Consider the following 26,078-nt stretch of genomic DNA (forward strand, 5'->3'; position numbering starts at 1 on the left):
TATGCAGGAGTAGAAAGTCAAGTAAATTTGGAAACTGAGCTGCTTGAAGAATCTGGGAGGGGAAGTGCTTGGAGCAGCATGAGCATGTGTAATAGGGGCCAGAAATGGAGGCATTCTGTCCACTTTTTCTGGACAAAGTGGACAGAAAAAGGATGTAAATAGATGATCAGCAACAGAGGGACATCTGAGGAAAGGATGATCACATACCCACTGTATGGATATCTCTGTCGACATTGAAAAAGTGATCACTAAGCTCTATTGCAAGGAAGAAAATATTCCCGGTGTCATGTAGGGTTAAAGGCAAGAACCATCAGAAAGAAATGTCAGAGATGTCAACATGAACTTCACGTTGCTGAATATTGAACTAGAGTTGGGCTAAAAGTCTTCTTCCTTTTCCTTCTCCTTCTTATATTCTTATTTCAAAGACTCAGCATCCAGGTGATTTCAGTCACAACCATGGTCTAGCAAACACTGAGACTAGAACTGTGGTTTAAAGCATTGTTCCTATAGAGGAAAGCTTAAACATTCTCAATATTCAATTATAAAAATGAACCTTTGATCATAAATTGGAGACTGCCTGTAAGCATATATCAGTTAAAGATTACTAAAAATTGATAAGACTGGATGATTTCCAGGGTACCCTGGACTATCTCCCATTCTCTAGGCAAAGAAAAGGAACTCCTGATAAACCCATAGTGATATCCAGTTTCCTCTTTATAAATAGTAATTGGATTGTCAGCTGGGTCCTTGGGCACCCTGAATAAAGATTTCCTGGTTATTAGCCAACAGAACATAGGCAGCTTATCAGGGATGCTCTTAAGATGGGATTTGTCCCTCCTTTCCCTACCCTTTCCACTTTCCTATGGGCTGGCAGGAGACTTATGGAGGGGGGGGCAATTTGGATAGCATAGCAAAACTAAGAGCCTGGACCCCTCTTGGCTTCATGGAGCAAACCTTATTACCAGCTGAGACTTGAACACAATCCAGAATTCAGCTTCTACCTGGTCTGAGTTGCTGTTATCTAAGTCCTGTGCCACCAAACCTGTGTATTCACTGATATTCCCCAATGTCCTGCTTCACTTCCTAACATACACCTGCAGGCATTTCTACTCCAACTCAAATACTTTTTCATGTTGTCCATTAGTGAAGGGGATTTTTGTCCACTCCAACCAACAATTAGTATAACACAGAGAATATATCTTGTATGAAAGTAACTTGGGCAGCCATAATTACTTCTAATTTTAAGAAATGAGTTACCAGGCCACCAATACTTACGTAGATTTTTATTGTTTTACTATTAAAAAAATTAATCTTGAAATTGATTAATCTTAAGGTAAATACTAACCATATATTTATTTTTATACATTATATACACTTGAGAAATAAATAGTGTCCTAAGCATTAGAAAAAAAGCATTTAAAAAATCATTATATACATGTAAGGCTTCAGCCAAGTGTATAAATATAAGATCCACTGAGGATTCGATGCCCAAAGCTTCCATTACCAAAAACAGAAGTCAGAATTAACCAGGATGCGCAGTCAATAATACAAGCTCCACTTTGGCCAGAAAGCTATTGCAGAAGCAACAGAAGAAGCGTATAATTGAACTGAGATATACCTTGAATTGAAGCATGACTGTTATGTGTGAAGCAGCTTGGCATTGAATGATGACGTGACTTTGGCACAATACAGATTAAAACATCCTTTAAAAACCTAGGAACAAAGAAAATCATTCTCCCTCCACCTGACATCACATCTCCTTTCAAATAATCTCATCTATAAAAAGCCCAACCCCTTGGCTCCTAGTTATACATTAATAAAAAAGTTTAATGTTTTATAGATGACTCTGAAAAAAAAATTCCTTGTTTGTCACAACTGGGGCATATTGAAGATTGAGTATACCACGGACTTTGCCTCCAGGAAATTTGGGTCCTCAATCTAGTTCCACCACCAACGTGGTATGTAATTCTAGGCCGGTAGCTGAGCTAAGTCTTGGTTTTATAAAATAAAGATAACAGTTTCCCTGTTCACCTCCTGTTGGGAGTCTCTAATTAGGTGATACATATACAAATCTGAAAATATATAAAAGAATTTCTCAAACACCTTATATATTCTTTCAAATCATGACCTAGAACTGGAGGCATTTCCAAGAAGTTCAATACAGAAAAGGCACTGGTATTAGGACAAAATATGCCAGGGAGGAAAAAACGCTGTATTCAATCTTAACACCAGTTCTGTTTGATGGTGTCGGTTTCTGTAGAAGCAGACATGTGTAACATATGTAATACCTTCCGTGTTTCGAAATAGCAGAGATTGTGCTCCAAAGCAACCACGTTCAACAAATAGCCAGATCATTCTGGTTCCTGGCACATCTGACACTTTACTCGCTACTTCATTAGTGATCAAACATGTCACTCTTAGGGGAAATGGCCTGTGTTAAGAAATCTTCCCCAGAGCCCCTCTTGCCTTTCCTCATATGTACATTCAGGCAGGGATCTAGAAATCTCAGCCTCTTTAGATTCCAATTGAGGAGAGTCAGGAGAGTTTCAGTAATGCATCTAATGCCATATGCTAAGTAATTTTTAGTGCTTAACAAACATTTGTCCTATCAAAAAGTAAACAACAGAAAAGTTTTAAAGCCAATGATGTGTGCTTTAAAGAGTAGGTTGTGGGGCAGAACAGAGTATTGGGAAAGTAACCAGTATTGATCAGTGCAGCCCATTGAACCCTAACAATGAGGGCCTCAGCACCCCAGACCTACTCTCACCTCTCTGGGTAACAGGACCACAAGTCTGTCATCCTGGACCAGGTCAGCACCCAGCAGGAGGTGGCTCTGAAAAAGGTGGCTCAAGGCAGGCCAAACAGCTGACGCCTTCTGCTCAGTCACTGCAGAGCTAACTAAGCCCAGGGTCAGCAGCTAGGTGTGCACGAGAGGGGGGCCTTCAGCCCTCTGCCTACGCTTCAAGTCAGCACTAGCCTAGAGCAACAGCAGGAACTACCCCAGGCCATGGTCCACTCCAATGAGCAGTCCCAGCCATCATAGGAGGCCCAGGCCTGGACACAGTATGCCGCTGCTTCCTGGTGCTGGAGGGTCAAGGCCAAGAAGGTCCTTCCATCAGGCGGGTCCTCAGCCGTAACTCTTCTCTGTGTGCTTGGAAGGAGGCGGGTCATGCTGCCAGGCACACTCAGAGATGTGCCCAGGTCGGACTGAAAGGAAGCATGAGAGAGTGGCCTTCATTAACTTGCTTCACAAACACGCAGCCAGCCATGTTGAGGGCCTGCTGTGTTTAGCCCAAGACCAAGCTTTCTTACCTATCCAATGCTTTTACATGCTTCCCTTTCAGAGCAAATGGAAAAGAGCCCAAGGGCTTCTTTCTCCCCCAACCCCAACAAACCACAGATTCGCTTGGAGAATCGCCACGCTGGAGCCCTCCCTGGGGCCTAGTTCCATGCACCACAGGGCTGGTGGATAAATATTTATCACAACACCCACTGAAACATGCACACAAACGCATGCACACACACACACAATTGTGGGAAGAACCATCAGAGCCCCCTTGCCTTGATCTAGAATTGCAAGAGAGACTGCTGTGTGGTAGGAAGTAGGTGAGACAGAATCAAGAGATCTTGATTCTAGGCCCTGCCTCCTTACGAGGCTATTGAAACTCTTTGAACCTCAGGCTCCTTATCAATGACTAGGTGGTGAACAGCATTCAGGTCAGTAGAGAGACTACTAAGGCATACTGTGTGTCCAGGGCTTCCCTGAGCTTGTGTAAATTTGTTATGTGGGCTCCTATTGTTTTCTGCTCCTTTGGGGGAAAAAGGATAGACAACTTCTTCTTCCAAGAGGTGAAATGAGGTGATTTCTATTGTTCTCAACTGTTACAAAGTTCTGAAGCAGAAAAATAGAATATCTTATCATAAGAATAATTATAAGAATAGCAATCTTTCCTGGGAGTGTCCAATTGGCATGGCTGTTCAGACGATCAATAAAGGCAATATATGTGGACACACTTGGGAAGATAGAAATTTGAATGCAAACACAAAGAATTCAAATGATTATTATAGTTGAAAATCTTGAACCCTCACTAGACTGAGTTGCTTAATTAAATGAGCAGTTCTTGGAATCCCACAAGCCCTGTGATCACTGAGCTTGTGGTTGTGGGGATGGTCCTGAACGCAAGACAGAGCAGCTGGGAGGTACCTGGCCCTCAAGGTTGGCAGACGGTTAATCACAGGGGACCCCAGTCTGGGCCCAGCTGCTTGATAATTGATGCCCAGACCAAAGTGAAGCGATTTATCTGAACTCGTGAAACCTCCATGGCTAAAGAGTACAGGCTTCAGAGTAGACCCACTTGCTCCAGATCCAACTCTGCCACCATCACCATCTCAGGTTCCCCAACTGCACACGGGGCTAACAACACCAGGGTCATGGAGCTGATGATAAAAGTAAATGAAATGATGGTATGGCATATGTTACATGCTCAGCCTATGGCAACAGCATTGTTATCTAGGACCTTGGTTGGGGCAAGGAATCGGGGATCAGTGAGGGGCCCATCTCCCTCCTCCTCAGCAGGCATTTAAGTTCACAGGCTGTGTGGCAGATTCCCTTTTCAGATGCACCTATACCTGCCTCCCACTATGAAAGCAATATTCCTCAATTCTGGCATGATGGGACACTGAAGCAAGACAACCATTTTATCTAATTCAGCCCCACACAGGGACATTCCTGCTTCTCAAAAAGAGGGAAGACTAGGCCTCCCTGGTGGCACAAGGGTTAAAGTCTCAACACTAGCAAGCTATCACCAACCACTGCGGCATGAGTTCTATCCCCAGCCAGGGAGCTGACCCACATGGCGCATAGACCTCTCCTGTCTCACCCACTACTCCCCTGAGCAGTGTATTTCCGTAGATCTGCCTGTTCTGCTCCCCACTCTGTCTCTGGTGAATCTGCCATCACCACCAACCCCCAAACCTCTGGCCTAGACCCCAGCTTTTGTATGCATAAATAGATAAAATAAATCTTAAAATAAAAAGAGGAAGGACTGTTACTAATATAACTCACACCAACCTGGGTTCCAGAAAATCTCAAAAGGGCACTACACCTTGTTCTTTCCCTTTGCCACTCTACTCCCCACTCTGACTTGGTGCCCAGAAGGACATTGGGGACCGTAGAACCTTCCCACAACCCCCATCACTACAGAGAAGTTCATTTTAATATGGGGGATTGGGCCCAGGAGGTAGTCACTGAAAGAACCATTTCAGCAGGGCTCGGCTACGGCAACTCTAGGTGAGGACCAACAAAGGCAAAGGTACTGAACACCCTCCGACTTCCTATATAGTGCCCTAGTGTTCTGTCTCCTGCCACCAGAAGATCAGCTTCCCAAAGGAAGGGATTTTTACCCATTTTCTTCCTGCTTTGCCCCCACGCCCACACCTACAACCAGCACATGCTAAGTGAGATAGGAGAAAGCACCAATTACCTGATTTCATTTTTCCTTCTCCAGCCATCCAGACACTTGTGAAACCAGAGCTCTTGCCCCGGGGATATGCTGGTATGCTCAAGGTCTTCTGCACAAAAAGTCAACCTAGGAGGAGAAAGAAACCATCGATGTAGCCCCCAAAACTCCAGAGGAAGGAACATGGCTATGTCAGCCAGGGAGCATCTACATCTAAGGTGGACAAAGCAAGGAGAAGAGAGTAGATTTCATGGCGCCTCACTCTAAATCCAGAGCCTGCAGAACTCCCGGGACCCTAGACTATGAGCACCCTAAGCCTGGGCTTGCTTTAGGTCTCCCGTGATTCAGTCACGCAGCCTTTAATCAAACCCCTTCTCTCTGCCCATCCCTAAGCCTGCCCTACCTGTCCCTCCAAAGCCTCCCTGACCCCAGCCCTTTTTAATCTAACCTTTCCTTGACCTCTCCATTTCATAAAAAATCACATCCTTACATAAATGTTGCTTTGTGACTATTGTTACTTCTTATGGCATGGAATCAATAATGAATGTTTTGTCTTACTTTAACACATTATATACATTATATACGTTTGTACATTATACACATGATATACATTTCTCTACAGTGAGAGATTTAATAATACCTAGTGGAGTTGGAGGATTTATACACTATACCCCAGCAATGCCGCTTTTTTACACACCTGCCCCCAACAGCCTCCACATACCTGCACAAGGGAAATATACAAAAATGTTCATCTCAGCACTATTTGTGACTGCAAAAATTTAGTAACAACTTAAATATTTAGCCAAAACAATGGTGAAACTATTGTTTATATGGTGACAGTTCATATAAAGGAGTTAAACATGGACAGGACCTATATGTACTGAATAAATTTCATAAAAAATGTTGGGGGAAAAAACAACTTGTTAAATATTACATTCACTAGTGTAAACTTCAGAAGCATCCAAAATAATTCTATACATTGTCATGGATGCAATCAGAAGCACTAAAGATGTGAAAGTCAAGAAGTCCAGTAATATCAACATTAGCTAATGTGGGAAGAATAAATTGAAATAAATTGTTTGAAGGGGAAGGGCACTAAGAGAGCTTTAGCTCTCTCTGTCATGTCTTTCTTTCTAAAAATCTTGTACCTGAAACCAATATTTACAGAAAACTATTTCCATTTTTAAGCCTCTATGTTCTGTTTATAATATTTTATAGAAATGTTCCTTTTTCTATAAAATATAGAATATAGAAAATATAGAAAAAAGGTGTTCCTCTTTTTGCCACCAGCACCCCAGCTTACAAGCACAGTAAGTGCTTGTACTTATAAGTACGCAGAGAAGGAAAAAGACATAATTATCTAGATGAGTCCTGGTGCTAACATAACCGTAGCTGACACCCCTAATTCAGAGTTTTCTAGACCAGAATCACTCAGATGAGGGCCCCAAGCCTCCACTCTCCATTCCTGGAAACCAAGTTGTGCCATAGGTGATGTGTGGGAACAGAACACACGAAGAACTGCAATACAGAAAATGCAGGAGGTGCAGAGGGGGTGGAGGCTGCTTCCTACCAGCCCTAGGTTGGCAGCACCCTCCCAGAGGTCTGCAAAAGAACAGGGCCAAGGAGAACTTGACAAAAGCCTCCCAACCTTCCCTGGTTTCTACTTAGAAATAAGGCTGCTCAAGGACTCAGGTCACGGTTTTAGGGACTGACATATAAAGGTCTGGATTTTTCATGCTGGATTGGGGTTAAAAGATCTGGAGAAACTATCACCTGGCAGAGCACAGAGGATTCTCTGTCACTTGCTGTTAAGATGCCTGCCCTGAATGCCTGACTCAGAGCTTCCAAAGGAGAACTTATTTACAATGCTCTGAAAATAGGATGCTAGACACACCAGTGTCCCCAGCAGACCTCATGTCTGGGGGCTCCCTGGATTTGAGACTCTGGTTTGCCCTGGATAGGAGCAAGGAGACTTTGGTTGCTCGGACCGTGGAGCAAACAGATCAGCAAGCCTGTGCTCCTAAACAGCGAAGGGCCCCCACCCCCCCACCCCACCTCCAGGTGAACACAGAGCCTGACAAACAAAACAAGGACTGGATTCCAGTCCTCACTTGCCCACCCCTCACAGCCAAGGCTGTGATCAGGGCTCAAGTTGCACAACAGCTGATAGAGGGCTTGACTTGGAATTCTCTTCACCTTGCTGAGGTTTTGCCCATGTGCCCTGCTGCACAAGGACTGAGTTGCAGGCTTAGTGAAGGAAAGGACACAGCAGTTTGCTCTCTGTGCACCACTGACAAGGCAGGGGAAAGTCATGGGCCAAAGGGCACTCACTTCTGCTGGGTTTCTCCGGACTTGACCCGGATGCGCCTGATGTTCACCTCCTGCTGAGAGTTATGAGGCTGAGACAGCAAGCTTCTAAACTCCTTCCACACATAGTACCAGGAATCAGAGGTCCTCTTCCAGGTGAGGCTGATTTTCAAAATGTCGCCCAAGTCCTCCTCGGTGTAGACCAGGAAGGTATTGGTGGCATTCAACCCGATCTGCTCCACTCTACAAGGTGAGAGGAAGCTGAGCTCATTTCCCTGCCTTAGTACTGGCTCCACAGTGACTGCAGAGAATCCAGGATGAGGACTCTGCCTGCCTCAGGCCCTCCATGCCCACCCCCCAAGCCGGGTGGAAGCTCAGCCGTGCCCCATACTAAGAGGTAACTTTGCCCATAGTACCCCAATTTCTGATCAAAACCATTTCTGAGCATCTCCCTATTTATACTGCTTCTTGAGACGACAGAACCAAGGAAGAGCAGAAATGAGGAAGCACAAAGAAGTCATATCCCCCTCTATATTCTCGTATGTGGAATATAGAGAAATAAAACAAAAGAACAGACAAAATTAAGCCAAGGCAAATCTGACTGTGGAACTGAAGTTACCACAGGGGGAACTTGGGAGGTTGGGCAGTAAAGGGGGTGGGGATGGGGGCGACGGACTAAGGTGGAGGACAGGGTGCCTTGGTAGTGGGGTGGGGGTGGTGACATACATCTGAAGAGGTGGGAAGCTATACCTCTGAATCATGTACAGTGTCATAAACCAATGTTAGTGCAATAAGAATACAATCAATTTTTAAAAAGTCCCATCTCATTCAACAGCCGCTTCTTCCTCCTCTCAGCGCTCTGGCCCCTGTCTCTCTGAAAACCACTCACCCCTCCTTCTGTCCCTCCCATGTGTCACATGGCAGGGCCTGCCTGGTCAATTCATCTCACAAGCGTGTACATGAAGACCTAGTCTCCCAGGCAGACCCCGAACCCTGAAAACAAGGTACTCTGATGATGTTACTTCTGTTTCCCAACATTGCTCAGCTTGGCACTTTGCCTCATGAGTACAAATGCATACCGACTGCTACGTGCCCCTCCCACGGATCATTAGAAATAGTCCAGGGATGACGAAGTTCTAAATTTCCTAAAGCCTCAGATGTCAGATGTTGTCTGAAATGAGCCAGCGGTTTCTGCCCAGCTGCTCCAGCAGCTTCTCACGCTGCTGATTCACCCCAGGACCTTCCCTCCCAGAAGGCTCTGAGTCAAGGATTTGATGGGGGTGGGGGGGTGTGCAACAGGAGAAAGGACTCCAGAGGCTTGAGGAAACAACCCAGCTCCTCCCCAGGTAGGCTGGCTACTCTCTCCTGCACTTACTCGCATGTTCCACGCTCTCTCCCCACTCCAATGTGCTCTTTGTCCTAAGCCCAGCAAAGCAAACTCATGACTTACATTTCCAAAGGCAGAGACTGCGAGTCTGAGTTGGTGCCATATAAGGTGACATAAAAGGTGGGCTCGATTTCTGCCACGTTCTTATAATTGAAGATATGGATTTTCAGTTGATAATGGTAAACTGCAGAGACAGCAGAACAAAGCAGAACATCTGAACAAACACTTGAACATCATCTCAGGGCACCCTGACCTAAGCCAGAAGTGTCATCTCTTAGATCCAGCAGTGCCTCCCATCTCCAGTCCAGTGGCAGAAGAGATCACGAAAGTCCAGAAGTAGAGCCTTGAACTGGGGATTGAGGAGAACTTCAGGGGATGGCTGCCCAGCTTCTTTCTAGCTGCTTGATCTTGAGTTAGGGACCAAGATATTAACCTCAACTTCTTCACATGTAAAATAACACCAAACCTTATGTTTTACAATATTGTATTAAAATGCAAGATATCATTTCTATCCCCTGTTGGTCCTACCTCAGGTATATTGTGCCAATCAAATGAGAAAACAAATATGAAACAACTTTGAGAAGTTCAACACAAGATGGAAATTTAAGATACTGATATTGTGGGCCTCCCTGCAGGCGGTTGAGCACCGCACTGTGGAGCTGTCCACAACCTCTGCAGCGCGGGTTCAATCCCGGCCTTCTGGCGAGAATCCTACATGGCAAAGCAGACCTCTCCTGCTGCACCCGCTGCTCCCCTCAGCAGTGTGTCTCATCAGTCTGCCTGTTCTGTTCCCCGCTCTGTCTCTGGTGAATCCTCTCACCCTCCCGCACATCTGGCCTGTACCCCGGTTCTTGTATAAATAAATAAAAAAAAATCTTTAAGATACTGATGTTGTGCTCATGGAGTGATCATCGACATCATGAAAGGAGTCCCCGCCATTTATTTTATTTTTTTTTAAAGATTTATTTTTTATTTATTTATACAAGCACTGGGTACAGTCAGAAGTGCAGGAGGATGAGAGAATTCACCAGAGCCAGAGCGGGGAGCAGAATAAGCAGAAGGACCGAAGTACACTGCTGAGGGGAGCAGCAGGCGGCAGGAGAGGTCTGCATGCCATGTGGGACCCTCACCCAGTGGCCGGGGAGCAGCCGGGGATCGAACCGGCGCTGCAGAGGCTGAGGGCAGCTTTGCAACCCAGCGCTCAACCACTGCGCCACCGGGGAGGCCCCCCCACTATTTATTTTTAAAGACGAACTTTCCCAGGGCGTGCACAACACAGCCTGACTTGCAATGACTTAACTGTGCCAACCACACCTCCCGGGCTGGGATGTACCTTGTTCTGCAACATGGTATTTAGAGGAAGGAAAAGAGGAAAGTCAGGCTCATGTGGTCTGAGAATTACCTCTGAAAGGCATGCCACCCCGGGTTTTTAAGTACATCTTGCAGTTCCTCTTGTTTCTCATCTTCTTAGCATTGTAGCCGATGCCGCTACAACGGTTCTTCCGGCAGCTGAGACAGATTCCCTTTTTGAAGCGGTTCGAGTCTGTGCACCGAAATGCAAAGCTTGGCTTGTCCTGATTCACCAGGGAGTCAACAAAGAGGTGAATGGCACGCTCATGTTCACACCTTATCCCCTCGGCAAGTTCTGTGGGAGGAAGAGAGAGACGATACGAGCTGAGCCACTTCTCCAAGATTTGCCTATTCAGTCAATAAGTACAATTCATCGATAATAGCTATTTTTTTTTTACTTTATTGTTGCTTTTTAAATCATTCTCAACACATTCCCAGTGACAGACTGGGCTCCTAGGAGGGTGTAAAATTAAAGACCATTCCCAGCATACACCTGCTTGCTCTCCAGGTGAGAAGATAGCACTAATACACACCACGCAACGAAGAGCAAGTGTGAGCATACAATGAGCACTAAACAGGGTGATGAAGACCAGTTGTGCAGTAGGAGTGACTAGGTCCTGATTAGGTTGTCAGGTCACAAGATGCTGGATATAGATCAGATGCTAAACATCATCTAGTCCGGGGCTCAGTGAACTATCGCTTGCAGACTGGCTGCCTGTTTTTCAAGTAGCTGGATTAGAATGCAGTTCATTTGTTTATGCATTACTGTGGCTGCTTTCATGCTCCAACAGAGTGGAGTACTTGAAACAGAGACTGTGTTCTGCAAAGACTAAGATATTTACTAGATGACCCCTTAAGAAAATGTTTGCTGACTCTATTCTTCTTGTCCAATCCTCAATTATAGATTATGATCCAAAAGTCCATAGTAACTTGCTTGGGATCACATCATCAATTGGTTGCAAAGTTAGAAGTATAATTGGGACTTTTCTTGCCCAGGATACATCATTATTTCTTCTAACCAGAGAAGTCGGTAGTTCAAATAAATCCTGGGACCTTAAGAAAAATTCTATGCCCACCCTTTCCTCACAAACACAACCATCCTTAAGAAATACATTTGTCACATCCTCTGAGGCAGGCAGGGTTGAACTACCCCTTACATAGACTTCACATCCTGTGTGGCTACTTGGCTATTATCACATTGGGACAGGGTAACAATCTTAAGACTGGATGACAGAGAGGAATATCCAAAGGGCAGAGCAGTAGAGAGAGATGGCAGGGGCTGGGGATTTAAAATGCTGCCTAATGGGCCTCCCCAGTGGCGCAGCAGTTGAGCGCTGGGTTGCGAAGCTGCCCACAGCCTCTGTAGCACCAGTTTGATCCCCGGCCACTCGGCGAGGGTCCCACATGGCACGCAGACCTCTCCTGCCGCCCGCTGCTCCCCTCAGCAGTGTATTTCGTCACTCTGCCTGTTCTGTTCCCCGCTCTGGCTCTGGTGAATTCTCTCACCCTCCCGCGCTTCTGACTGTACCCAGTGCTTGCATAAATGAATAAATAAATCTTAAAAAAAAAAAAATGCTGCCTGGGGCCTCCCTGGTGGCGCAAGGGATTAAGACACAACCTATGCTTCTATTATTTTTTTTTAATTAACTTAAATTGAAAAAAAATAAAAGACACAACCTATGAAGCTATCCGCAGCCACTGCAGCATGAGTTCGATCTCTGGCCAGGGAGCAACCCACATGGTGCATCAGACCTCTCCTGACTCACCTGCTACTCCCCTCAGCAGTGTATTTCAGTCAATCTGCCTGTTCTGTTCCCCGCTCTGTCTCCGGTGAATCCTCTCACCCCCACACTTCTGGCCCATACCCCAGTTCTTGGGTGCATAAATAAACAAATCTTAAAATAAAATAAAATGCTGCCTGGGTCCAAGGCAGTGAGTAGGTAAGGAGTAGTTGGTAAGTAGAGCCATATGCACTGATGTTTTAAGAATGTCCATAATACAATATAACTGAAAAAGAAAGACTGCAAAAGAATGAAAGAAATGATTTTTCACACACAAATAAATGTTCAAAGAAAAAAGACTGGAAGGATACACGCAAAATTGTTCATATTGGCTATTCCTAAAGAGTTAAGAGCAGGAGCAGAAGTAGGAGCTGAGCAGAAATAAGCCAGAAAGGCGAAGAAAAATACCGGATGGTCTCACTCATAGCAGGAATCTAGAAAACTTAAATAAGGGACCAGGAAAAAGAATAACTATAAGAAAGAAAATATCAAAATCAACAAACAACTATGAACCAGAGACACTCTATGGGAGGTGGGGGGCGGGGAAAGGAGGGCTTGGGGTCAAGATAAGGGGGTTGTAATTGTATGGGGAATATAAAAATAAAATTTAAATAAATAAAATAAAAGTGATAAGTGCCCACAATGAAGAAAAATTTAGTAAAACCAAAAGGAATAAAATAAAAATAACCTTTCTCTCAGCTCAGAGGAAAAAAAAAAGAAGTAGGAGCTGAGGGAGGATGTTTTACTTTTGGGTTTATGCAATTCTATATTGCCTGATTTCCTTCAACAAACATGTATTCCTTCTGTTATAGAAGAAATTAATAACAAAAGAAATTAATAACAATAATAGATGCAGTTCATGTGACATATTAAGTGATTAAGTGCTTGTGACCTCAGAGCATGAGAAAACAGAGCAGACACTACTGTTAACAAGACATTAACAGACTTATGAGATGATGAAGAACAGCAAACACAGGGTTGAAGGACAACCATGGGGGACCCCAAAAGTTTTCTCTGATTTAGGAGATGTGATAACTGAGTTAAACCTCCCCATGAAGCACAAAAGTAAGGAACTCACTTCCATTTGCAATGGACCCCCAGACATTATCCAGATCACAGCCGGGCTGGGGGTCACCATAGTTGGGGTAGATGTCTATGTGGCCCACGGGCATCTTAATCCCAATGCTTAAGCCGAAGGAGGTCGTGTAGGTGTGGAGGACATCCACAAAGTCTGCATCGTCAGGGGACAGTCTCTTGTGGATGTCCACCCCTTCAAACAAGGGGCCAGCAGGATCCAAACCTAAAGCAGAAGGGGAGACAAGACCATCTGTCAGGTGAACCAAGTCAGGGAGTCCTGAGTTAAAGCCAAGTCCACATGTGCAGAATGAAGCCGACCTGGGAGCCCAGCCCCAAAGAGCCTGCAGTCAAGGAACTGACATTCTTCTGAAGCCTTTGCCTGTCCTGATATCGCAGTTGACTTGGAAAAGCAGCCATGAGGCTCACTTCTGCACTCAAGGAACTGTGGACTCAGAACTCGGGTGGTGCTAGAGAAGATTCAGCCTGGCTGAAACTAAGCCACTCATCCTCTTTACTGCCACCTCCCATGGCCTTTTACAGATCAACTATGCTCCTGCATCTTCTGGAGGGACTTCCCCTCCCCCTTCCTTTAGTTAGAATCAGACCCCCGGTGGGACAGTGAGAGTGGAGAGTACACCAGAGACACTGTAAGCCCACAATCCAGGCCTGAGAATTCCTCTATTTCATAGCCACAAAGGAAAAACCTTTTTTGCCTGCAAACTTTTGGTACTGAGCAGGAAGCAGCACAGTAGACAACACTGGTTCTCACACTTGAAGCTGCACAAATATCACCTGGCAGCCTGATTCAGATCCCACTCTGTAGCTACAAAAAACCCTGCAAGGACACACCAGGAAAGCAGGGAACCGGCAGGAAGCGGCAACAGTAAGAGAGACTGTCACTATCTTTTAATTTGGGAACCACATGATGTAAAACTACTCACATTAAAAAGGTGCAAAGCATAACTAGGAGATTTCCTGGCCCCTGAGAGATTCTCCTCTGGTGTAGAGCCCAGAAAAACATATTTATTCCCCAAGGTGATTCTAAAGTGGGTGGTCTGAGGCCCAGATTTCAAAAAATGTTTCCTGTGCCTCCCTGGTGGCACAGGAGTTTGAGCGCCACACCATGAAGCTGCCCACAGTCTTTGCAGCACAGGTTCCATCCCAGCCGGCCAGCGAGAATCCCACATGGCACGGCAGGCCTCTCCTGTCGTGTGCTGCTCCCCTCAGCAATGTATTTCATCTGTCTACCTGTTCTGTTCCCCGCTCTGTCTCTGGTGAATCCTTCACTCTCCCATGCATGTGGCCTGTATCCCAGTTCTTGCATAAATAAATCTTAAAAAAAAAGTTTCCATGCTTCAGTGTCACCCATAAAAATGAATGTAAATGTCTTCATTCATGCAGTTCATGTGACATATTCAGTGATTATGTGCTTCTCGATGTAAATACTAGCTACTACTACCAAGCCCAAGTAATTATGGGAACTGGATTCATCCCAAACCAGAAGGCTCTTTGGCCTACAGACATGGAGGAAGAATCTGGAAAAAACTATGTGCAGCAGAGAAAAGGGTTTGTTTAGTCTAGACCAGAGCATCTCACCTGGGAATGATTTTGCTCCTAAATGAACAAGCCCTGGAGAGAAGCTACTAGCATTTGCTGACTCTAAGCTAGGGGTACTGGAAACATCCTATACATGCAGGCCCTCTCCTGCAACAAAGCATCATCTGGACCAAAACGTGAATAGGTTCAGAAACCCTAATCTAGAGCAATCAAGGCAGGGAAAAGAAGCAACCAAGAACAGAGAAAGAGGTGGGTAATAGACCCATGTTCACCAAACTCAGCACCAGGAAGCTCACTGTGAACCTTCAGGGGTAATTTTAGGATAAACACAAGACAGAGCTATCACCCAGACCACAGAGTAAACTTGCAGAACTCATTCCTCGTAAAACAGGTAGCGGCTGAATTCAACTCTGGTTTCCAGGAAAAGTTTAAATGAATTTTATATATGAAAGAGGCAAAAAGAGAGCCTGGGCTGCTTGGGGGCCCATCCCGAGCCCTAGTCCCCAAAGAACCAGGGCACCAAAGCAGTGTCCTCCCGAAGAACCCGGGGTGATTAGTTTTAGAAGCTGCGAGGACAACAGACCTGACACAAGCAGCCTCTCCCGGCCCCTCGTCACCATTCTGATCTGCAATCTATACAGGAGAGGGGCTCTTTGCTTGGTGTGAACAAAAGTCTCCACCAGACGGTCAATGTCATGGAAACCAAGTTGCGTGGGAGGAATGCAGGCCGCCGGGCTTCTGGACGGCCCCCAACAGGCAGGCCGAGCCTTCACCTACCAGACGGATCTGTCTGACACATACCCAGGGTCCACGGACTCTGGGGAGAAGTTGCACCTTTTACCTTTTGGGATGGGAGGGAGAACTTATCTCCTCCAAAAAAGGAAAAGATAGAGGCCTGCCCTTCCTTCCACTGAGTCCAACTCCTCCAAAGGGTTTGTGCCCGGTAAAGGGAAATCACACACATGCACACACTTGCACACATTTGCACACACATGTGTACACATGCTGGAAAACCTTCCAGGGCTTTGCATTCTCACCCATGTAGAACAGTCACTTTATTACCTCCAGCAGAGGAGAGGTAATGTGGTTCTCTGGACCTGACGGCCTGGGATAAAATCCCAGTTCTTCTACCCAATGTGTGAGATATCGGGCCTGTTGTTTAATCACTGAAACCTCATTTTCATGAGTTAAATGAACTGCAAAGCACCTCTTTGGCCAATTGCTATGTAGCTTAGAGATGAAAGCGTAGATACTTGCTATTAGGCAGCATCTAGCCCAGAACTTGTACATAGTGGACACTTAATTAATATTTCTTAGAAAGATGAATCTTCTTGCTTATTTATTTATAACTAACTGGACACAAATTGAATTAGAAATATATGACCACTTCACCAGTATATCACAGAATTCTCTGAGAAGTCTAAGAAGGTGAAACTCTGGCAAACCCCAGCCTACAACCCTCTAATCCAAGCAAGGCTAAGGTTCAGGTATCCCCTCCTGAAGGACCCCCTCCTGGCAACTGCACAGCAGGATTGGCCTTAGGAACCCAAGCAAGCTGCAGTCTCTGGTCCTCTTACAAACTGGGACCACCTGGGCCCCAGGCTCATGGGAATTACCTCAACCGAGAGAAGAGGAGAGTACACAGGCCTCCCCCACCTGACATGCACAGCAGCATTTATCAGGTGAGCCCAAGACTCTCTGGTCAGACACCACTCCTTCCTGCCTCACTCACCCCAGACTCCTGCTCCACAGAGGAAGGTCAGAGGGAAGGGGAGTGCTCAGAACAGGCAGGCCCCACACTCTGTGCAGCGGGCTCAGAGCACTGATTAGCATTCTGCCAGCAAAGCCCACATCCCAGCAGCTGCCATCCAAACAGGCAGAGAGAAAGCACGGAAAAGCACCTCGCTGCCCCATTTCATTTCAGATTTAGAAATCTGGGAGAGGGGAGATATGCAGCTTGTTGCAGGCAAATAAGGCTCTGGGCCCTGGCCTTTCAGTGAGGATCTTACATGTGCTATAGTTTGAACCTGCCTGCCTGGCTCTGAATATCATGTCTCCCGTGGGGGGACGGAGGAGGTGCTCAGACAATCGAGCCCAGAGTGACCAAAGAGCTTTGCACAAGCAATAGGCTAATGAGCAGCCATGTGAAGCCACACAATCCCTTCTGCTTACACGGCTCAGGCCCGAAGTCTTGGTAATCAGAAATAACGTTCTCAAGTGACGGCAAATCAAAGAGATCTAGAGATGAGACAGAGACAGTAAAAAAAAGAGAGAGAGAGAGAGGGAGAGAGAGAGAGAGAAAGAGAGGGAGAGAGAGAACACCAGACTGAGGAAGAAAAATAAAGATTAAGGACATTCTTTATAGCCTAGAGGAAGTCTTATATATGTATTTGAGGGACCCCCAAAATGGGAAAGAGAATCTTTCCCACTTTTTAGAATCATTAAATGATTTAATCCAATTTTTCACAGCAAAAGCTCACTAGGATGGAAAGCTCAATTATTTGTTTGTTTGTTTTTTTGTGGGATCCTCGCTGGTGGCAGGTGATCGAACTGGCGCTGCAGAGGCTGTAGGCAGCCTCGCAACCCAGCGCTCAAACGCTGCGCCATCGGGGAGGCCCAAGCTCAATTTTCTATTGACAGCTTAGATACCAGTCCCAGAAAGTTTCCTTTAATGACAAAGCTGAACCACCCATTCTAATTGGGTAATTATCCCTAATAAATGCATTAACTAAGGGCCTCCCCTGGTGGTGCAGCAGTTGAGCTCTGGGCTGTGAGGCTGCCCGCAGCCTCTGCAGCCCCAGTTCGATCCCCAGCCGCCAGCGAGGGTCCCACATGGTGCGACAGACCTCTCCTGCCACACCTGCTGCTCCCCTCAGCAGTGTATTTCGTCAGTCTGCCTGTTCTGTTCCCTACTCTGGCTCTGGTGGATTCTCTCACCCTCCTGTGCTTCTGACTGTACCCAGTGCTTGTATAAATAAATAAATAAATCTTAAAGATGGACACTAGAAAGAGGCTGTTCGTAGATGAAATGGAAATCAGAGGCAGAATAATTCAAACGGAATCCACCATTCTTTCCCCTTGAATGATGTCCTGGAACATCGTGGACAGAGGCCAGAAGTGAGGCCCAGAAGCTTGTGGCCAGGGCTCCACCTAGTTCTGTCCTTTCATTATTTGCAATTTGCCCCTGGGTGTCTCCTCACCCATCAGACTAAACAAGTGGTTTTCAAACTGTGTTCCTTGGTTCTCTAGTGCCCTGAGTTTCCTCCAGGGAAAGGAAGGTCCAAATAGCAAGGTTAGCACACCCACCACATACCCAGCTTCAGTCAGACCTTCTCTTCTATGCGTTTTATATACTGGGGTCATCTATGAGTTCAATTGGAAAAAAGGGTTCTGTGACTACAAAGGATATTTGAGAAGTCCTATATTAGAGGTTCTCCAGATTTCTTCCAAAGCTACCTCTGTGTGACTCGCGAGCATTCTGATTCAGAAAAGGTGAGGCTGAAAGGAGAGGCTAAAAGGTGCTCAGGTGTGAGCTGTTAGTAGAAGAAGCAAAGCTTACCTGTTATTCTGCCCACCGTGCCCTTCACAAAGTTGCCAGCATACCCAGCCACATGAGCTCCAAGGCTGTAGCCGATCAAGTGAACATTTCCAAGAGAAAAATCACCCTTCTCCTGCAAGAAGTCACAGAAGAGTGTGAATGGAGTTTGCCACCCGATAAATTCATCCATGTGCTATTGATTTCATAATCTGTGTATTAGTATTGCAACAGAAGGAATCATAAAAGACATGAGGCATGGCCTCATATATTAAAATAAAAAAGGTGTGGTCCTGAGTGCACAGGGTCACCAACAATTCAGTCACAGCAAGGAGGAGACACCAGAACTGGAGGCAGAGACTTCCTGGTGTATGGTTGGCATGCCTGGCAATGCAACAGGGATGGGACATAGTCAGGTGAGGGGAGGTCAAAAGGACTTGGCGGCACTTCAAATGCCAAATGCTAGCAGCAGAGTGGTGAGTGTGATTAGATGCTGCATACCTGACCCTTCGCTATGTTTCTGGCAGTATTGGGGGTAAGAGGAACAGTGTAGAGGTCAAAGCTACTGACTCAGTGAAGGCTTGGTGCCAGCCACAGCCTACATTGGTGCACTCCTTATGTACCCCTGATAACCCAGATGCTGCTAACCTGCTCACTACCAGCCCCTCTGGGACCCCAGAGCTGAAGCAAAGTGTCCTGGTAGGGTGTGAGCGGTGGGAATTTGACCTTGTGGCTCAGTAACCAAGCTCTATGAAACAACTTTGGTAGGGGCCCAGGGGTGATGTAGGGGTTAAGTCTCAGCGCATCACTGCCATCACCACCACAGTGCAGCAGACCTCTCCTGTCTCGCCCGCTGCTCCCCTCAGCAGTGTATTTCAGTCAACCTGCCTGTTCTGCATCCCACTCTGTCTCTGGTGAATCCTCTCACCCCCCGCACCTCTGGCCTACACCTCAGTTCTTCTATGCATAAATAAATCTTTAAAAAAAAAAAAAAAAACTTTAGCAGAGGACTAAAGGACAGCTCAAAATCCTGACCAAAATTCATCCAATTCCATGGACAAAAAGAATTCAGGCTGGAATTGCCCAGTTAAGTCCACTCAACTCGGGCAAATCACTAACCTATAGAAAGTTCATTTATGACCTCTAGATATGGTTTCTACACGTAATATTTTAAGCAAGGCACTGGAGCTGCCATTTGTTTGCCATTTGATTTGTTTAAATCAAGTCCCTCCCCACCCTTCTATGGCAAGAGCCAACTTCAATAGTTATTTAAGATTGTACGCTGGTCCCAACCCAACCAAGAGCCTGAGTTTCTAAGTTCAGCAAGTAATAACCGATATAGCAAATTTTCTTCTAGCAAACAAAGAAAGAGGAAAAATTCAGAGATAGCTCAACAATTCCAAAACTCTCTAAAAACCTCAGCTTGCAAACATTTCAAACAAAACTTAATTTGGTAAAAATCATAATCCCAAAGATTTGGATCAGACTTCTGACGTTTACTGTAACACAGCCTGACCTGAATTTCTTGAGCAGGTTGGGGTTCAAGATCCTGCCAGTGAAAGGAGACTCCCTAGTTACCTGCAGCCAGTCAAGCATCCTCGCCACGCTGTGGCCCACCACCTGCGTGTTGTTGACAGCATGCGTGTAAAGCTGGTGAGCCAGGGGGAGCCAGTCAACCACCACAACGTTGGCATCTTTCTCTCTCATCTGCAGGGCTGACACAAGATTGTATAGCCAATTTTCAAACATGCCTCCCAGCTGCAGAGAGAAGAGAAAACAGAAATTTTGTTTATTCTTCTTTATTTCTGGGTTTCAGAAATCTTAATGGATATAGAACTCAGTTCCATGACCCTTTCCCCAGCTGATTCCAGAACCTTGACTATGGATTCTCAGGGATCAAACACTTGCACATGAGCAGGGCCAGCTGCGGGCAGGGCTACTTCTGGGTGTTTGTCTTCCACTGCTCTTTATAGCACCTGTTTTCCCATGAAAACCTTCATATCTGGTAGCCCATGCTGCTGCCCTACTGCCCAGTCAGGCCATTATGAGGTATGCATTGGTAGCAATACTGGCAGAAGGTGAGCCTGAGCCCCTGTCATAGTCAGGCCAAAGGCCTGGTTCATGTTCAAGGACAGCTGGGAAGGGTTGCTCTGGAGAATGAGCTTCTGTCTCAGAGATGCAGGGAGATGCTGTCTCCTAGGCAAATGCAGAGTTAACAAATGACTCCTTCCCACAACCCATCTCTGCCACCCCTCTTGAGCCCAGAGTTAGGGAAGCTCTATCTCTGGAATCCCAAATTAGAACTCAGAACACATTTTCCCACAGAAACAAAGTTATATGGTGACCAGGCCTGGTTGTAAACCCATCCTCTAGCACATTATTAGATAAAGAGATTTTCTGTGCCTAGCCTGGGAACCCAGACTCCATTTACAATCTTTTTTTCTATGAGAAACCGCTGTTCCAAGTTCCAAACAGATTACAAAAGAACTTTCTGGAATGCAACACATTTGTAAAGTTACAGGCAGTTTGTATTTGCATTTCGACAGGGGACTTCTAAAAGGTTCAAATGCATGATTCTGAGCATAGACTATGGAGTGAGAATAGATAGACGGACCCTTTATCATTTCTTCAACCACATTAGCTGGTGGGTAGGCACCTCCCTAATCGACCCCAGAGCGCAACAGTTGGTGATAGACCAAAAGACCCAAAAAGCATGTAACGGATATGAATTTCTCATCATTAAAAGGAGAAATGTCCCCTCCCAATTAGCCCTAGCAGAAACCTGCTCATTTAATGGCACCATTTTCCTACAGACTGTCATTACATGAATGAATAAATCCCTTGCTGGTCAAAAGCTTCTAAAGCTGAGTGTTAAAGCCCCTTTTTGTTGAAGTTTGTCATGGGCCTTTCAATGTGAATTGCTCAGCGAGGGCACATAAAGAACCCCAATGCCTTTAAATGGAGCCATCTCTATGCAAACAGGAGGGCACCATGCCAGCCCAACCAGCAACCCCGGCCAGCTGGCTCCTCATAGACTCCGAGCCAGGCAAGTCGCTTCAGTTCAGCTCAGCTCTCGTGGAGGGATGGCCCCCGCAAGGCAGTGGTTGACCAGTGTAATTAAGTGCAATTAGAGAGGTCCTTAAGAACCAGAAGAGCTGGGCTGCTGCCCTCAGGAGCGCCACTTTCTGAAAGCCTGCTGTGTGCCAGCCTTAAATACCACCCTGCTGGGGTCTAGATTGCCCCCTCAGCGAAGTACCCATTACATTCTTCACAGCTGTCTGCAATACAAGCAGCCCACAAGAAAAGAGGGGCGAGAGAGTGAAATGTGGAAGCACCAATATTCTTTTTGATGACCAAAACAAAGGAAACCCAATCTTCAAAGCTGAGGGCTTCTTCCCTGGCTCACCGTCCACCCATGAATGATGAAAAAGGTTTTAGCTGTCATGTTGAAGCCACAGTCTTCTGAGAGCTCGTTGTGATTAAAGGAAAGGTAGCATCCTTCATGTTCCCGGTCCTGAGAGGTGCGGAGGTTAAATCTCACAGGGGGGCTGGAAGTAGTCTGCACCTCTCTGGGTCTGTGGTGCTCATCTGTGGAAAAAGAATAGAACACAGGCTTGGTAGTGAGACATCTGGGATCCGATGCTAGTTCAACCGCAGCAAATTACTTCCAGTTTTTATAAATGTTTTGCTAAATGTTTCCTCCTCACCTCCTAAGACAGTTGCAGAGATATCATAAAAGGAAGATCTCTAGATTTAAGAGAATTCATTAATCACTGGTATATTTAATTACTGTGACAGAAATAAAGAGCTCTCTCTTGCTTTTCTTTCTTCTTCCCTATGAAAATGAGTTCCCTGGGCCTCCCCGGTGGCGCAGCGGTTGAGCGCTGGGTTGCGAAGCTGCCCGCGGCCTCTGCGGCGCCGGTTCGATCCCCGGCTGCTCCCCAGCCACCAGAGGAGGGTCCCACATGGCACGCAGACCTCTCCTGCCGCCCGCTGCTCCCCTCAGCAGTGTACCTCGGTCCTTCTGCCTGCTCTGCTCCCCGCTCTGGCTCTGGTGAATTCTCTCACCCTCCCGCGCTTCTGACTGTACCCAGTGCATGTATAAATAAACAAACAAACAAATAAATAAAAATACATGCCTCAAAAAAAAAAAAAAGAAAAAAGAAAATGAGTTCCCCATCCTTCCCTCAAGTTGCTGGTTTTTGAGTATGGGTCCTCAACTCTTTTCCTGAAATGCATGGGACCTGTTGAGTGTCAGAATTTAAAATTCTCAGATTTTAGAAAGACATTATGGTACATAAACAATATATTCTATAACATATATGGGGCATAGATACATATATATGAAATATATGCACTGTATGGAATATGGGGCATTACTCAAACACCCTAATATTTCTGTAGGGAAATACATGACTACTCACACATAGAGGCAAAAATAAAGATTGTTAATAGCTTGTCTGCTCAGGTCCATTTTTGCTGTCAAATAAGTTCAAATGAAAAAAGGCCAGGACTTGCTGCCAAACTAGACACCAAACAAATTTTCCAATTTTGAGAGATTTTGGATTTTGGAATTGGAGGTAAGAAACTATAGACCTGTTTATACAATGGGCTCCCTAGTGCTCCCTCTCCACTCCAGCACTTACTCCAATGACCTCAGGGCCTGTTGCAGTGCCAGGCATGTGCCAGACATTCTTCTAGTTAGTTAAATAAATTACTGAAGCCACCGAGAAACTCGCAAGAGCAGCAAAATGTTCCTTCTAGTTCTACTGCTCAGACACAGCCTGGAGATCATTCCACTTCCAAACACAGCCAATGTTACTACGATTTTTCAACGAAAGGTGCTATCAGCTGTGACATGGTCATAAACAAACTCCATTAGCTCTCCTCCAGCCATCCAGGAAACCATTCCTTGATAACAACCTGGAAAGTCAGAAATCAGCCTCTCCTGTCACCCAGAAACCAGAGGAAGAGATACCAAATGGCCATCAATTCAGGAGCTGAATTGATTGCCACAGTTAAGCTGCAAGTGGACACATAGAGAGCCTGGCGTGGTAGAGGGTGGTGGCGAAGGGGTTGGGAGGGAAGATAAGAATGTACCAGATGTAAAGAGGATAAAGTTCCAGAAAATGCAACTAAATACACACCAGCCGAAGTTTGACATTAAAGTAATGAACAAAAGTCCCAACTGGCGGAAATTTGAACCATGGACAAAGCTCATTTGACACCTCCCCAAAGAGTCACTCGCACGGAGGCCACATGGGAAAAGCATAGTAGTAAAGGGGAAGGAGCCCACTGGCTTCCTGGGACAGATTTGTGGATGAACCGACATATGGGCATGAAAGGCTGGCCTTAGCATCTGGCCTTCTTTGACCCCAGCCTGCTCCACTTTCATTCCTACCACTGCCAGCCCAGGGCACTGGCACCCCTGAGGCTGAGGACTGCTGATCCAATACCCTAGAAGCTGTTCTCGCTTCCTCTCACTTCCTCTGGTACTTTGCTCAATGGTCAACTTCTCAATGAGGAAAGCTTGAGATTAAAATTGCACCCCCTTCTCTTGCCAGCACCCCACACCTTCCTCCTCTACATCATTTTTCTCCACAGCACTGAGCATCACTTACATATTTTTATTAGTATATCATCTTCCCACCTCTGAAATGCAAAATCCACTAAGGTAGGGGTTTTTACTTATTTATTTAGTTCACTGCTCCTATAAAAGTGCCTGACATAAATACTCTTAGGAATGAATTAAGTGGTTCACAAATACTCAGAATTGCAGATGACACAAGCTGGAAGGAACATTAACACTTTATAAGAGAAGGGTTAGAGAGGCCACTACCTCAGGACAGACTTCTAGTTAGCCTTGCTAGAGTTGCAAATATGTTGAGAAAAGCAAAAAGCAAGACTTTCCCATTCGGTCAAATTAACCCTTCCACACCTACAGAAGCTGACACGGGGCCAACATCAGTTAGCCCAACATCAGCAGAAGCATAGAAGATGAAATAATGGGGTGGAGTTCCAGGTTTCCTCAGCTCCCCACTGCTTAACTAATTGACTTGAAACTCCAGCTGGGTGACCCTACCCTCACTTCCCACCCCACACTCCCACCCCAGACATGCTTTCCCACCCCTCTCTCAGACTCTTCCAAACCCAGCCCTATAGAACCCAGAAGGAAGAAATCTAGTAGCTGGGAAGTGAAGGAAGGAGGGAGGGTGTTCAAAGAGTATCAGAGAGGAGGAGGCTGGCCACCTGGGCGAAGAAGCCCAGCAGCTTCTCTTTAGACTATGTGCCAACTGTTCCCTGAAAGCAAGACTCCTGAAACAGCTGCCCTTGCCACCTTCACTTTCAAAATTCCTTGGCAAGATTAAAAGGAGAGGCACCAGGCCACAGAGCTCCTCCAACCTTCTTACCTGGAAAACCTGGAGGTTTAGGGCGTCCGTGGTGGCGCAAGGGGTTAAGTACCACACTATGAAGCAATCCGCAGCCTCTGCAGCACGAGTTTGATCCCCGGCCAGAGAGCAACCCACATGGCAAGGCAGACCTCTCCTGACTCGCCCGCTGCTCCCCTCAGCAGTGTATTTCAGTCAGTCTGCCTGTTCTGTTCCCTGCTCTGTCTCTGGTGGTTCCCCTGCATCTCTGGCTTGTACCCCAGCTCTTGCATGCATAAATAAATAAATCTTAAAAAAAAAAAAAAAAAAGAGGGCCTTCCTGGTGGCTCAAAGGGTTAAGATGCAACCTATGAAGCTTACCTCAGCCACTGCAGCATGAGTTCGATCCCCGGGCCAGGGAGCTACCCACATGGTGCAGCAGACCTCTCCTGTCTCACCTGCTGCTCCCCTCTGTCTCCCGTGAATCCTTTCACCCCTCGTACCTCTGGCCTGTACCCCCGTTCTTGTATGCATCAATAAATAAATCTTTTTTTTTTAAAAAAAAAAAAAAAGAAAACCTGTAGGTTTAAAGACGTGGACACGGTTGAAGAACTGCCAGCCGCCAACTGGACAGCACCGATTAAGGGAATCATATAACGGAGAGGGGTGCTAGGGAGAGCCAGCACCCACAAGCCCACTGGCCAACTGCAGCCTCTGCATCCCCTTGCTGGGGATGCCCGGGTAGCGACAGAGCTGCTCGGGAGAAGCAAACTGGCAGTGCAGCGGGACAGGCAGGAGGATCTTGCAGAAAGGAGGAGGGACTGCACAAGGGTGGGCAGGGCGCAGGGGCCTCGGCGCAGGAAAGAAATGCGGGAGAAGAGCCGTGAAACAAACGCGCATTACCTTGCAGTCGGCGCTCGGGACCAGGGGGTGAGGTGCTTCCCGCCGCAAAGCAACAATAGACGTTCCAGAGGCACAGCAGGGGAACCGAGTTCCGCATCCTTTCCACCCACACCCCCTCCCGGGAACAGGAGTTTTAAAAAATGAAAACACTTTTCCAGGTCCCCAGCAATCCGAGTCGATAAGACCCCCCAGGTGAGAGCCTTCTTGCCACCAGAGGCCGGGGGTTTGGACAGCCTGAAGGTGGAAAAGGTGGAAAATAAAAATTTGGCTAAACTGAGCCGCGGGGCGGCGGGGAGACGCGTGAAGGCGCTCGAGGGGACCAGAGCTGCCCTCGCTGGCGTCGCGCGCCGGGGA

At 46.4% G+C, this 26,078-nt stretch overlaps 1 protein-coding gene across 3 annotated transcripts; it reads right to left on the reverse strand.

Annotated features, from left to right (window-relative positions):
• Positions 1-1,350: 1,350 nt before the first annotated feature.
• Positions 1,351-26,078, reverse strand: LIPG (lipase G, endothelial type). 3 transcript variants are annotated; one of them, XM_037508530.2, is made up of 10 exons: positions 25,725-26,078; positions 21,860-22,041; positions 20,032-20,211; positions 18,478-18,589; positions 13,363-13,584; positions 10,556-10,798; positions 9,217-9,337; positions 7,791-8,009; positions 5,484-5,588; positions 1,351-3,207 (listed from the first exon to the last, which is right to left on the reverse strand). In XM_037508530.2, exons 1-10 carry the CDS (start codon positions 25,819-25,821, stop codon positions 3,186-3,188), a joined length of 1,503 nt encoding a protein of 500 aa, XP_037364427.1. In that variant the 5' UTR covers positions 25,822-26,078; the 3' UTR covers positions 1,351-3,185. The 3 variants fall into 3 exon arrangements, with proteins under 3 accessions (XP_037364427.1, XP_037364428.1, XP_037364429.1); XM_037508531.2 differs by lacking the exon at positions 13,363-13,584; XM_037508532.2 differs by lacking the exons at positions 21,860-22,041; positions 25,725-26,078 and adding an exon at positions 20,328-20,781.

The sequence above is a fragment of the Talpa occidentalis genome, unplaced genomic scaffold (genome assembly GCF_014898055.3).
Source record: "Talpa occidentalis isolate TD23 unplaced genomic scaffold, MPIMG_talOcc4v2.1 talOcc4.13, whole genome shotgun sequence".
Lineage (NCBI taxonomy): Eukaryota > Metazoa > Chordata > Mammalia > Eulipotyphla > Talpidae > Talpa > Talpa occidentalis.

Coding starts and splice junctions, on each gene's coding strand:
- LIPG (XM_037508530.2), bottom strand. CDS start 25,821: ATGCGGAACTCGGTTCCCCTGCTGTGCCTCTGGAACGTCTATTGTTGC. Junction 9,338..10,555: donor GGGTGGCATGCCTTTCAGAG/GTAATTCTCAGA, acceptor CTGTCTCTGCAG/TTTACCATTATCAACTGAAA. Junction 8,010..9,216: donor CAGTCTCTGCCTTTGGAAAT/GTAAGTCATGAG, acceptor CTCACCTTGTAG/AGTGGAGCAGATCGGGTTGA.